Source organism: Salvelinus sp. IW2-2015, linkage group LG18, assembly GCF_002910315.2.
Source record: "Salvelinus sp. IW2-2015 linkage group LG18, ASM291031v2, whole genome shotgun sequence".
Taxonomy (NCBI): domain Eukaryota; kingdom Metazoa; phylum Chordata; class Actinopteri; order Salmoniformes; family Salmonidae; genus Salvelinus; species Salvelinus sp. IW2-2015.
Genome location: NC_036858.1, coordinates 65,069,554 through 65,083,656, shown reverse-complemented (window position 1 = coordinate 65,083,656; position 14,103 = coordinate 65,069,554). Strand labels below are relative to the sequence as shown.

Genomic DNA, 14,103 nt, shown 5'->3' with positions numbered 1-14,103 from the left:
ACTTCGGGCTAGAATGTTGAGGGTTCGAAACCTGCTCCCTGCTTGTTGCCTCATGTTTCAGCGTGGTAACGCACGGCTCCATGTCGCAAGGATCTGTACACAATTCCTGGAAGCTGAAAATGTCCCAGTTCTTCCATGGCCTGCATACGCACCAGACATGTCACCTATTGAGCATGTTTGGGATGCTCTGGATCGACATGTACGACAGCGCGTTCCAGTTCCTGCCAATATCCAGCAACTTTGTGCAGCCATTGAAGAAGAGTGGGACAACATTTCACAGGCCACAATCAATAGCCTGATCAACTCTATGCAAAGGAGATGTGTGGCGCTGCATGACGCAAATGGTGGTCACACCAAATACTGACTGGTTTTCTCATCCACGACCCTACTTTTTTAAAATAAGGTATCTGTGACCAACAGATGCATATCTGTATCCCCAGTCATGTGAAATCCATAGATTAGGGCCTAATTTATTTATTTCAATTGACAGATTTCCTTATATGAACTGTAACTCAGTAAAATCTTTGATATTGTTGCATGTTGCGTTTATATATTTTTTCTCTGTAAGCCTAAATTGCTTATATGATACAGAATGTTCTCCCCAGTCTAGAGTAATAGATTAGATAGTTTGTCATGTTGTGTAACTTTTAATGAGATGGTTTTCCAGAGTAGTTCATGTATATCACAGTGCTTCCTCAAACTACAGCCATTCTGTCTATGTAGCCTACATGAGCAAGTCAGCCAGTCATGAGAACAAATTGACAGACGTAAAAGRGAAGAAAACAGACATGTAGGAATTCCATGATACAGTGCATTGACCATAAAAAAATTACTATAAATGCTCCATCTTGAGAAAATAATGCATTCATGAAGACAAATAAATAATTTTACTCTTTCATGAAATAGTTTACAATTGTATTGAATTACTTCTAATTGCTTTCCATCATCATGTGATCCAACAGACTTCCTGCTTTTCATAGTTTCATCATGAATCTAGAGGCCAGCTCCACTCATAGGACCCAAGACAACAGCTCTGAGGTCTAACTCAACTTCCAACCATATATGCATAATCTACAAAATGATGGCTTCATCATTCTTATTGCCGGCTCCAGCCTTTCTACCACTGTGCTTCTTATGGGGCGGAGTGACTTGACTTCCTGTTGTCATGGCCATGGGTGACAGTCTTCCCTGTCCTGATGATCCATGTCTGTTTCAGGCTCTAGCCACTACCCCTTCTGGGTCGATCCATGAAGAGAGTGCCTTTTATGTCCTGGTGACATTGTGTGCACATTTTGATAAAACACTCAATTTAACAATTGGATCACAAATCTACACTCTAACTAAACATTTAAAAAATCCAATAGTAGTGTGTTTTACATTAAAATACATTTGTCATTTTCTCTGATAATGCCAATTTTGGCATGTCCCACGTCATGTTTGTCCGACTTGAATATTTTAACTGACTTAACCGTCAAATGTTTCACCATCATGGTAATATAATTTGTTGCCTTGACAACATCATTTCTGGAAATTATTATTTATCTCATGTGATTAGTGATTAATTTACATTTGTCCCTCATGTCAACCAGTTACGTGAACTGAACTCTCGTTTTAATATGGTTAAACTATTCCTTAAATAAAAATAAWATAGCAAAAGGAGGAGATGGGGAAAACATGTTTGTTATGAAGTTAAACATGTGCTCTTTGACAGAATGTTCAAATTTGGTGAAATAAGAAAGTTACACTACCCGAAAAGGCACTCTATTTGTGGAAGGACACTTCTGTGTTCACTGATCTGTGAGGGGGCTGGATAGGTGTCCATTCCTCCAAGATCTATGAACACAGACAGACTAGTGCCTACTACCTGTCCTATTGACCCAGGGCTAGGTGCCGTAAAGTCCTGTCATCCAAAGGTACGTCAGAGAGAGTGTTTCTCACAGTTCCTCTTCGTCCCTTCCAGCTGGCCATTTTCAAATGTCAGGCCGAGCAAATGCTTCTACAAAGGCATTTCTCTAAGCGCAAGAATGTTTACAAAAACCAAAGTGGCCGATATGTCACCCAGGCAAGCAGACCTTCCCTGCAAACAGGAGTCCCACTATAGTGAAAAATATAGATAGGACAAAGAGTACATATGAGGACCCCACCACTGTGTTGTTGGGTAGTTTATAAGGTTGTCCCCCGACCTCATCGATGTAAAATCCTATAGGAAATATAAGAGCTGCCATACAGAGCAGGATCACTATGGAGGAGAGAGGAAACAAAGTTTAGAAACACTCTTCTTAAAAACACTATTCACAGTACAACATATTTAGGGAGCAATATCTCTTACAACATTTAAAGAGTAGGCAGCAACATGATCTCAGGCTAAATTCTATATTTGCGTTTTCATTGTCGTGGAAACCTGACAGAGCTGAAAAAAAATCTATTTACATTGTCATATTACATTGTCATTACTTGGTTATTATTATACCTCAAGAGGTAATTCTAGCCTGATAATGATTAGGATAAAATGACCTCTGGAAGTATAATAATAACAAAGGAATGTTATTCCGTCATATCCCTTGGACCACTAAAAATCCCTCCTCCTGGTTTTAGCTCCGCTCATAGCAACCTCATTTACTGTAGGTGTTCAAGGAGCCACTCAGCACAGTTCCATTTGAACATTTAGGGCATTTATCAGACTCTCTTATCCAGAGTGAKWTACAGGAGCAATTAGGGTTAAGTGCCTTGCTCAATGGCACATCAACAGATTTTTCACCTATTCGGCTTGGAGATTCGAAACGAGCAACGTTTCCGTTACTGGCCAACACTCTTAATCGCTAGGCTACCTGCCGCCCACACAGTTACCACACAAAAGCTTTTACTAAAATGAAACCAAAGTGACATTCATCTCGGCTTACTCAAATCAATTTGCTAACATCCATTAGTGACATAACAAGAATCTCAAGGTGCTTCAAAGCTGTAACTAATGGCTTTCTCTCAAATCCTAGCCTATTCCCTAGTCTACTGTACTACTTTAACCTGAATAGGGGATTAACAGGATTCTGTCTGGCCCCACTCATGACTTAAATGGTGACAGTGTTGGCCATGTTTCTGTATTTATCGTATTGCAGTCTTGGTCTCTTGGCCAGGCCGTCACTGTAAACGAGAACTGGTTCCCCATTGACCTGTCTGGTTAAATAACCGTTACATAAGTAAAAATGAAACGTACTCCCAGTGAAGGCGATCCAGCGGGCGTAACGGGTGGCCTCGCGGTGCCAGTGTGATGCCACCAACAGGCCGCAGGTCACCGTGAGGGAGATGATGCCCAGGATAATGAAGAAGAGGGTGGTGACCCACTCAGGGGGCAGCCGAGGGGGGATACAGGTCCATTCACGACCGTGGATGGTCTGGCACTGCCGCACCAGGCCTACCGTCAGGGAACCTAGAGAGACAGGAGAGAGGGAGAGAGAAGAGACAGCTCAGTCAGGGTTAGATCCCACACAGCAGCAGTCCCACTGTCAGAGCATCTACAGAACACAGGAGGTTGGTGGCACCTTAATTGGGGATGGTTGGAGCGGAATAGGTAGAATAGTATCAAATACATTAAACACATGGTTTCCATGTGTTTGATGCCATTCCATTCGCTCCGTTCCTGCCATCATTATGAGCCGTCCTCCCCTCAGCAGCCTGCACTGCTACAGACAGAGTGCTTGATCACATACACCCACGYAGGAAGAACATCTTTCATCACACACAGAGCGTACTCTCGCTGTTCAGGTCAACTGTGCTCTCACACACCACAACAACGTGTCACTTTTCAGCAGAATCTTTTCATTTTCTGTACACCTTGTTTTATTAGAAGAAACATAACCCAGAGCAGTAGATTGCATCAGTTCTAAAATATCCCTCAACTTGTGACGGTATCACCATTAGAAAAGCTAAGATCTGTATGAGGCATCACTGCATTACATCACATCTGGACTAATGACCTCCCTGGTGACACTGGATTCCACTTCCAGTGCCCTGTGACCACACAAAGTAGAGCTCAAGGAAGGTTGGTATGGTAACAAGGCTGAAGAGTGGGACTCTTAGGCCCTGGACCAATGGCAGGGGTCCCTGAGGAATCAATCAATGACGTAAGACTTGGATGGCTCAGGACCAGAGCCCCTGACACCAGAGAGAGGAAGAGAGCTGGAGGGAAGAGGGGGAGAGAGAGAGAGGGATGGAAGGATAACGAAAGCAGAGGTGGGACCCAGAGCCTCTGAAACCACAGAGAGAGATGAGATAAAGGAGAGAGAGGAAAAAAGAGAGAGGGAGGAGATAAGAATTCACATCAGAAAGTCACTCACTGTCAAAGAGCCTCTCCTCTCCTGCCCCAAAGCCTGGTGGGTCCAATTATGTCAGCAAGCTAGGCCTGCTGAACACATAACTCTTCCAACAACAATAAGAGCATATATGAACCCCACCCTCCCTAACCCAACACAGAATGTGCCAACTCAGCAACACTCAACCCCCTCGTCCATCCAGCTACAAAGGACAATTCATCGGTATAGATTTGAATGAGAGAAATGTGAAATGAAATCCTCCGCCCCCTTTCTTCCCCTTCTCTCTCACGAGACGAGGAGTTATCCCTGAGCCAGCACTMTGTGTCTTCCAGAGGTTGGAGACAGAGAGGAGAGATGAACAGTGGGCAAGGCTTGTGAGATATACTGTATACCGMGTATTTCAAAATACCGATGTTATGATTTTCAATACTGTTTTAATTTCTGGAGGTTGGGGGCACCACCGACTTGCAGGGGCTGCGTGCTATTACACTGCTCATAACTATAAGTTAAGTATAACTATAAGAAATGTAAGATGAGTCAAATAAATGATATCCAGCTATGCGTTTGGTTTGCTAACTTCCTAACTAAGTGGCAACATGTCAAGATTAAGCTTCTTGGTTGCAGCACAGACATTCAACCCCTTCCTGGATCCAGATCCCTGTTGCCTCAAGTGTTTTCTACGTCCGCGGCCCTTGTGTGCACATTCGGTAATACCATATACCCTGGTATGGTACAGAAATGGTATGAACATCTGGATACCACCCAACCCTAGGCAAGACACAACCATATTTAGTCTATTGGATTAGAGAGATGGACGGAGATTTACAAATACCCCATTATGGTTCTGAGACAAGAACATACATCACTGAGGTGGGAGGGAGGGAAGGAGTATGGACCAATATGATGAGCCCTGCTCCCTCAAAAGTTGAAGGACATATAGTACACTGCCCGTGGTCATGTAAAAAATCTTCCCAGTGTGAAATAGTTCCCAATTGTTCTGATTGTTGTAAAATTTCTCCCGGCGTGAAAATGTTCCCAGTTCAATAAATGCACAAGCCTCTCTTTATGTGGATGGCTGATCTCGTCTCTTTATGTGGATGGCTGAGCTCATCTCTTTATGTGGATGGCTGAGCTCATCTCTTTATGTGGATGGCTGAGCTCATCTCTTTATGTGGATGGCTGAGCTATCTCTTATGTGGATGGCTGAGCTCATCTCTTTATGTGGATGGCTGAGCTATCTCTTTATGTGGATGGCTGTTCTCATGTCTTTACAGTGGATGGTGATCTCATCTCTTTATGTGGATGGCTGAGCTTCATCTCTTTATTGTGGCATGGCTGATCTCATCTCTTCATGTGGATGGCTGGCTCGTCTCTTTATGTGGATGGCTGAGCTATCTCTTTATGTGGATGGCTGAGCTCGTCATCTTATGTGGATGGCTGGCTCGTCTCTTTATGTGGATGGCTGATCTCCATCTCTTTATGTGGATGGCTGAGCTCATCTCTTTATGTGGATGGCTGAGTGGCTGGCTAGCTCGTCTTTTATGTGGATGCTGATCTCATCTCTTTTATGTGGATGGCTGAGCTCATCTCTTTAATGTGGATGGCTGAGTGGCTGGCTGAGCTCGTCTCTTTATGTGGATGGCTGATCTCATCTCTTTATGTGGATGGCTGTCTCATCTCTTTATGTGGGTGGTTGATCTCATCTCTTTATGTGATGGCTGAGCTAATTTTATGTGGATGGCTGATCTCATCTCTTTATGTGGATGGCTGATCTCATTCTTTATGTGGATGGCTGATCTCATCTCTTTATGTGGATGGCTGAGTGGATGGCTGAGCTCGTCTCTTTATGTGGATGGCTGATCTCATCTCTTATGTGGATGGCTGAGTGGATGGCTGAGCTCGTCTCTTTATGTGGTAGGCTGAGCTCGTCTCTTTATGTGGATGGTTTGATCTATCTCTTTATGTGGATGGCTGACTATTCTTTATGTGGATGCTTGACTCATCTCTTTATGTGGATGCTGAGCTCATCTCTTTATTGGATGGCTGAGCTCATCTCTTTATTGGGATGGCTGAGCTATCATGCTTTTTAGTGGTGGCTGAGCCTCATCCTCTTTATTATGGATGGCTGAGCTCATCTCTTTATGTGGATGGCTGATCTCATCTTTTATGTGGATGGCTGATCTCATCTCTTTATGTGGATGGCTGAGCTCATCTTTTTATGTGGATGGCTGATCTCATCTCTTTATGTGGATGGCTGAGCTCATCTCTTTATGTGGATGGCTGAGCTCATCTTTTTATGTGGATGGCTGAGCTGGTATCTTTATGTGGATGGCTGAGCTCGTCCTTTATGTGGATGGCTGATCTCATCTATTTGAGGTGATGGATGGATGAGCTCGTCTCTTTATGTGGATGGCTGAGCTGTCTCTTTAGTGGATGGCTGATCTCATCTATTTTGTGGATGGCTGAGCTCGTCTCTTTATGTGGATGGCTGATCTCATCTATTTTGTGGTGCTGAGTGGATGGCTGAGCTCGTCTCTTTATGTGGATGGCTGAGCTCGTCTCTTCGTGTGGATGGCTGAGTGGATGGCTGAGCTCGTCTCTTTATGTAGATGGCTTAGCTCGTCTCTTTCTCGCCTTTGACTAAGCTACTATGATTGACAGTGCATATATTTGTTAGTTAGTTAGCTAAATCAAAGATGAGAAAGAGATGAGCTCAGCCATTCACATAAAGAGCTCAGCCATCCACTCAGCATCCACATAAAGAGCACAGCTCAGCCATCCACATAAAGAGATGAGCTCAGCATCCACATAAGAGACGGCTCAGCCATCCACATAAAGAGACGAGCTCAGCCATCTACATGAAGAGACGAGCTCGGCATCCACATAAAGACAGACGACTCAGCCAATCTCACATGAGAGACCGAGCTCAGCCATCCACATAAAGAGGCGAGCTCAGCCATCTACATGAAGAGACGAGCTCAGCCATCTACATGAAGAGACGAGCTCAGCCATCCACATAAAGAGGCGAGCTCAGCCATCCATAAAGAGTAAATTAATGGTATTCAATAGCATTCCATTTCTTCCGTTCCAACCATTACTATGAGCCCGTCCTCCCCAACTAAGGTGCCATCAGCCACCTTTATTTATCCTTTATTTAACTAGGCAAGTCAGCTAAGAACAAATTCTTATTTACAATGACGGCCTACCCCAGCCAAACCCTCCCCTAACCCGGATAACGCTGGGCCAATTGTGCGCCGCCCTATGGAACCCCCGATCACGGCCGGTTGTGATCTTGCCCGGGATCACACCCGGGTCTGTAGGTACGCCTCTAGCACTGCCTTAGACCGCTGCGCCACTCAGGATCCCTTTGATTTGAAGACACGTGTAGACCTACTGTATGTGGATCTAATGCTGATCACAGCTGTTATTTCGTGGCTATTGACATGGCACCCTAATGTAATACTSATTACTAAACCAAACTGCTGTGTCCTGTTTCCTCATCCATTATAGTGATCAAATTTGCTTCCCAATTACCAGAATCACAAATGAATGGTAGAAAGTTATGCTACCAACCCTGATACAGATCATGTTATAGTACCAGACAGATCTGAGTGGAAAACTTCCCATCAACAGGGTTTACTTACTTCAGCTGATTATTTTGAGGATATACCCCTTCAACAGTTTAGATAGATATACAGTAGGATAGATGTGTCAACTATGAGGTAGCATACCTATGAATGGTTGTATGAGTCTGCAGCGAGAGAGCACACTGAAGTGTAACATACTGCATGCATACTATGTTGATTCCATGATCTCTGAGGCCCTCCATTTTCTACACAGGATATCCTGTTCCTTCCCTATACATTCTTTTATCTAAGTGAAGAGCACAACAGAAATAGSCGTAGGCTACCAGGATTTCACATCCCAACCACTTTATATCCTTAGTGAAAAGGTCCTGCCTCAGAAGCATAGTGTCACATATTCCACTGTCAAAGAATCAAAGATACTGATAAAATGTTAAAAAAGTGACATAGTATATCCTATCATGACACAATATTTCCCTCTCTTAAGCAAGCTTACACACCCATTCCATAGCTTGTCATTGGTGTAAATTGTAATTTTTGTTCTATGGGACTCTTGGGGGACATTTCTAATTCGTGGGACTGTTCAGCAGCTGTTTTAAGTGTGTAACACATCAGACATCAAGCTTGTCATATAGCCAGGGCATTGAGACAGAGGTGTGTGTGTGTGTGTGTGTGTGTGTGTGTGTGTGTGTGTGTGTGTGTGTGTGTGTGTGTGTGTGGTGTGTGTGTGTGTGTGTGTGTGTGTGTGTGCGCTTGTGCGTGCGTGCGTGCGATTGTGGGGCAATGTCTGTAGTTAGTAAAACACTTCCCATGCAGCCCCAGTCAGTCCCCTGCTGCTTCTGACTCACTACAGAATACCTGCGTAACAAGCAGGAAATTAGCTAGTCTAAGACACACACACACACCTCTATAAACTTGTATAAAGCTTCACATCCTGGATAACTACAGAGAGGTTTGCTGTAAACAAATAAACCATAATGATTCCTTTCCAGGCTAAACTTCAGGTGGTGAAAGAGACATTTGTGTTTATAACAACATCTGCCAATCTGATGGAGTCATTGTCAACATCTGTTATCTGTGAGCAATAAGCATCATCTGGTGCTGCCAAAATACTGATACCATAGGAAGAGCATAAGTTAGACCGGCAAGTTAACTTAATTGGCAGGAACAACTACACTTGTAGGAAAAAAAGGTGCCATTCTAGAACCTAAAATGGTTCTTCAGTTGTCCCCATAGGGCAACCGTTTGAAGAACCCATTTTTTGGTTCCAGTGTAACGGTATGTTCTACTGAACACTCCTGGACTGTGCTGTAACAGTGTAATTGAGGTATGTTTATATCTGAACACTCCTGGACTGTGCTGTAACAGTGTAATGGAGGTATGTTATATCTGAACACTCCTGGACTGTGCTGTGACAGTGTAATTGAGGTATGTTATATCTGAACACTCCTGGACTGTGCTGTAACAGTGTAATGGAGGTATGTTATATCTGAACCTCCTGGACTGTGCTGTGACAGTGTAATTGAGGTATGTTATATCTGAACCTCCTGGACTGTGCTGTAACAGTGTAATGGAGGTATGTTATATCTGAACGCTCCTGGACTGTGCTGTAACAGTGTAATGGAGTATGTTATATCTGAACGCTCCTGGACTGTGCTGTAACAGTGTAAGGAGGTATGTTATATCTGAACGCTCCTGGACTGTGCTGTAACAGTGTAATGGAGGTATGTTATATCTGAACACTCCTGGACTGTGCTGTAAAAGTGTATGGAGGCTATAAATTGTCATTAATATGTACATTTTCAGGTTCCCATTAATTCTCAAAGTGCTGAGCATATAATAAGAGTTATAACATGATTAGAACCATGTCACCTTAGATGTATTAAGTGATATTGTTGGCCAGGGGTTGTGTGTGATGTTGTTGGCAGGGGTTAGTGCGTGATGTTGTTGGCCAGGGGTTAGTGCGTGATGTTGTTGGCCAGGGTTAGTGCGTGATGTTGGTGGCCAGAGGTTAGTGCGTGATGTTGTTGGCAGAGTTAGTGTGTGACGTTGTTGGCCAGGAGTTGGTGTGTGAGTTGTTGGCCAGGGGTTAGTGCGTGATGTTGTTGGCAGGGGTTAGTGCGTGATGTTGTTGGCCAGGGGTTAGTGCGTGATGTTGTTGGCCAGGGGTTAGTGCGTTACGTTGTTGGCCAGGGGTTAGTGTGTGACGTTGGTGGCCAGGGCTAGTGTGTGACGTTGGTGGCCAGGGGTTAGTGTGTGATATTGTTGGCCAGGGGTTAGTGTGTGACGTTGTTGGCCAGGGTTAGTCTGTGATGTTGTTGGCCAGGGGTTAGTGTGTGATGTTGTTGGCCAGGGGTTAGTGCGTGATGTTGTTGGCCAGGGTTAGTGCGTGATGTTTTTGGCCAGGGGTTATTGTGTGACATTGGTGGCCAGGGGTTAGTGTGTGATGTTGTTGCCAGGGGTTAGTGTTGTGATGTTGTTGGCCAGGAGTTAGTGTGTGAGTTGGTGGCAGGGTTAGTGTGTGACGTTGGTGGCGGGGTTAGTGTTGTGACGTTGGTGGCCAGGGGTTGTGTGTGACATTGGTGCCAGGGTTAGTGTGTGACATTGGTGGCCAGGGTTAGTTTGTGACGTTGGTGGCCAGGGATTGTGGTGTGACGTGTGGTGGCCTGGGGTTAGTGTGTGACGTTGGTGGCCTGGGGTTAGTGCGTGACGTTGGTGCCAGGGGTTAGTGCGTGATGTTGTGGCCAGGGGTTAGTGTGTGATGTTGGTGGCCAGGGGTTAGTGTGTGACTTGGTGGCCAGGGGTTAGTGCGTGACATTGGTGGCCAGGGTTAGTGCGTGATGTTGGTTGCAGGGGTTAGTGTGTGACGTTGGTGGCCAGGGGTTAGTGTTGTATGTTTGGTGGCCAGGGGTTAGTGTGTGATGTTGGTGGCCAGGGGTTGTCTGGTGATGTTGGTGGCAGGGGTTAGTGCGTGATGTTGTTGGCCAGGGGTTAGTGTGTGACGTTGTTGGCCAGGGTTGTGTGTGACATTGTTGGCCAGGGGTAGTGTGTGACGTTGGTGGCCAGGGTTAGTGTGTGATGTTGTTGGTCAGGGGTTAGTGGGTGATGTTGGTGGCCAGGGGTTAGTGCGTGATGTTGGTGGCCAGGGGTTAGTGTGTGACGTTGGTGGCCAGGGGTTAGTGTGTGATGTTGGTGGCCAGGGGTTAGTGTGTGATGTTGGTGGCCAGGGGTTAGTCTGTGATGTTGGTGGCCAGGAGTTAGGGAGAACTTGTGGGAGGAAAGTGGGATGTCATGTCTGGTTTGGTCTCTCTTATGTTTTCATTCTTTGTATAAAAAAAGAAAAGAATGATCACAAATGAGACCATTAAAATGTAAACATAGTACTCAAAAGTTTGCTTTTCCATCCTGGCTCCTACCTCACAACGACAAGGGGAAAATGTCACCTATCCCGGTTGTTTATGCAGTAGGCCACAGCATGGAACTACAATCTGCTGGCTACAGCTGTAGCTAAAAGGCATAGCTCATTCTAAGTGACCCATCGTTTAGTCGTAGCCTTTACTGTTGCACTTAATTTGACCATGTCCTCAGACTGGGTACTGTAGATTAAATACAAATGCCCCAGTCTGTCTGTGTCAGATGCATATAACATACAGAGAGTGAGTGGAGAGCTGAACAGACCTCCAAGGGCATAGCCGGATATGTGGCCCTCACTTCCCCACTGAGTCTGACAGACTATTTGTCAACGGTCACCCTGCTCTTACACCACTGCGCCACACGGGAGGTGAGTTGATAGCTAGTATAGGGTAGCTTATATGCCTTGAAGGGACATGGGGTATCAGGGAGGTGAGTTGGTAGCTGGTACAGGGTAGCATATATGCCTTGAAGGGACATGGGGTATCAGGGAGGTGAGTTGGTAGCTGGTACTGGGTAGCTTATATGCCTTGAAGGGACATGGGGATCAGGGAGGTGAGTTGGTAGCTGGTACAGGGTAGCTTGTATGCCTTGAAGGGACATGGGGATCAGAGAGGTGAGTTAGTAGCTTGTACAGGGTAGCTTGTATGCCTTGAAGGGACATGGGGATCAGGGAGGTGAGTTAGTAYCTTGTACAGGGTAGCATATATGCCTTGAAGGGACATATCAGGGGATGTTGGGGTGAAACAGTAGAGGGCAGTTCATTTATCACCAGCTGTGGAGGATGATGATTGGTGGTTTGAGGACAAGCCCCAAGAGGCCAAGCCCCGAGAGGACGAGAGCGAGAGAGAATGCCAAAGTAGCTCACTGTATTTTGGAGGGATGGGGTGGATGTGGGGAGAGGGTGGATGTGGGGAGAAAGAGGGCAGGACTGCTTGTATAAAGRGTAACAGATAATGTAGAAGGTCTTTGATGATGCCACATTATAAGATTCTGAAGCTCAAGAGAAAGGTCACCAGAATGCCAAAGTGTTATATTTGGAAGAGGGTGGTGGTGTAGTGTGGCTGATGCAGTAGAGTGGAAAGAGAATGATTCAAAAACGTTGGGTTACGTGAACTGAAATCTTAGAAGAATAGTGTGTCAAAGGGGTTAATTAAGCAATAAGGCCTGAGGGGGTGTGGTATATGGCCAATATACTATGGCTACGCATCGCAGAGTGCCTGGATACAGGCCTTAGCCATGGTATATTGACCATTTAACACAAACCCCCAAGGTGCCTTATTGCTATTATAAACTGGTTGCCAACATAATTAGAGCAGTAAAAATAAATGTTTTGTAATACCCATGGTATACGGTCTGATATACCACGGCTGTCAGTCAATCAGCATTCTGTGATGAACCACCCGGTATATAATGCACATTATTGATCATTGTAAACAAAGCCCCTTAGGGGCCACACAGGGTGACAGCCAGCTGTAGCAGCCTACAGCCAGATGATAGACACTAGACAGATAACGTGTGGAAATATAGAAATGAAGTTAAATGCCCTCACCTAACTTACCAGTTGCATCTCCTGTGTTGATCCAGTCCGGATTGGCAATACTGGCGATGGCAAAGATATCTGCCGCTAGAAAGAGGCATCCTGATATGACGGTGAGTTTATCCATTTCTCAGACGTGGATGCTCTCTTCTCTTCTCCTTTACATTGAGTCAATGAGGAAAGTATCCTTTATCTCGCCCTACAAAGGCAAATYGGTATGAAGAGACTCAGGCATGGATTTCAACGTCCAATATCAATATTTTTGTCTTGCCCAGTGGAAGCATTGTCGTAGTCCTCTTGGGGGAGAAGGGCAAAGCCTCTCATCTTTACGGCGCGTACGCAGCAGTCCTGGTGTAGGAGTTATGCAAAGCCGTTTCCGTTATGTGAAAAGTTGCCTTTGCAAACTGCCTTCCCATTGACTTATAAATATCGACCATGGCCCTGGCTATGAACGCCCGCTGTTTCACCCATTCGCCCAGTATTGCAACCTCGTAGCTTATGGTGTCTGGGAAGAAATATATTTGAAAGAGTAATGGAAGGAAAATTCAAAAGTTTTGCGACCATTTCGCCGTTATTAGGACATTAAGTATATTATTGCAAGCGTGCACACTATACCGCTTATTTCCTGTGTTCCTTTCTCTTCTCCATCTGAGATTTCTTCGTTGCAAACAAATTCCATAAAATACATATCTTGAGCGCAATTGTCTAATTTCATATAATATGCCAATATTCCCTTCAATAGAAATACCGTTATTTGTCCTTCTTGAAATGCCCGTCAGATGAATGCATTCGAGGTTGGAATCAGTGGTTAAAAAAATCGTTGTTCTCTCAAGTATTTTTAGCAGACGTCAACTCTCGCGAGATTCTGTACAACTCTGTCAAACAGAGAACCAAGTTATTGGGCGCGTTTGAGTAGTAAGGCTGACTGTCGGCGAAAGTCGAGGAGGGAAGTAGGGGGAGGTGCATCTGCAACAGCAGAAAGTCGTACACGAATGTGGTTTTCCAACAGCAAGGCTCAGATCGGCATGGCAGTGTTGCCAAGGTTTTCTTTATAATTTCGAGAAAAAAAACTTGTCTCCAACACCTACTCACAAACTGAAATTATATCTGTGCACAATATACAATCAATTAGTGAGACAGAGCCTCAATCACATTGATTCATTCACTGTAGGCTGCACATGATTTGTGGTAAAGTTGGTTCCTGTTTCAGTCACGTCTTTGGGCCAAACAAAAACACCCAAAATGATTGGTTGACAATAGA

The 14,103-nt window shown here is 44.8% G+C and overlaps 1 protein-coding gene across 2 annotated transcripts; it reads right to left on the bottom strand.

The window, feature by feature from the left end:
- Positions 1 to 627: 627 nt before the first annotated feature.
- Positions 628 to 13,676, bottom strand: LOC111977411 (uncharacterized protein C16orf52 homolog B). 2 transcript variants are annotated; one of them, XM_024006817.1, is made up of 3 exons: positions 12,855 to 13,676; positions 3,212 to 3,424; positions 628 to 2,239 (listed from the first exon to the last, which is right to left on the bottom strand). In XM_024006817.1, the coding sequence occupies exons 1-3, from the start codon at positions 12,967 to 12,969 to the stop codon at positions 2,055 to 2,057; spliced, it is 513 nt and encodes a 170-aa protein (XP_023862585.1). In that variant the 5' UTR covers positions 12,970 to 13,676; the 3' UTR covers positions 628 to 2,054. The 2 variants fall into 2 exon arrangements, with proteins under 2 accessions (XP_023862585.1, XP_023862586.1); XM_024006818.1 differs by having other exon boundaries at positions 12,864 to 13,676.
- Between the last annotated feature and the right edge of the window lie 427 nt (positions 13,677 to 14,103).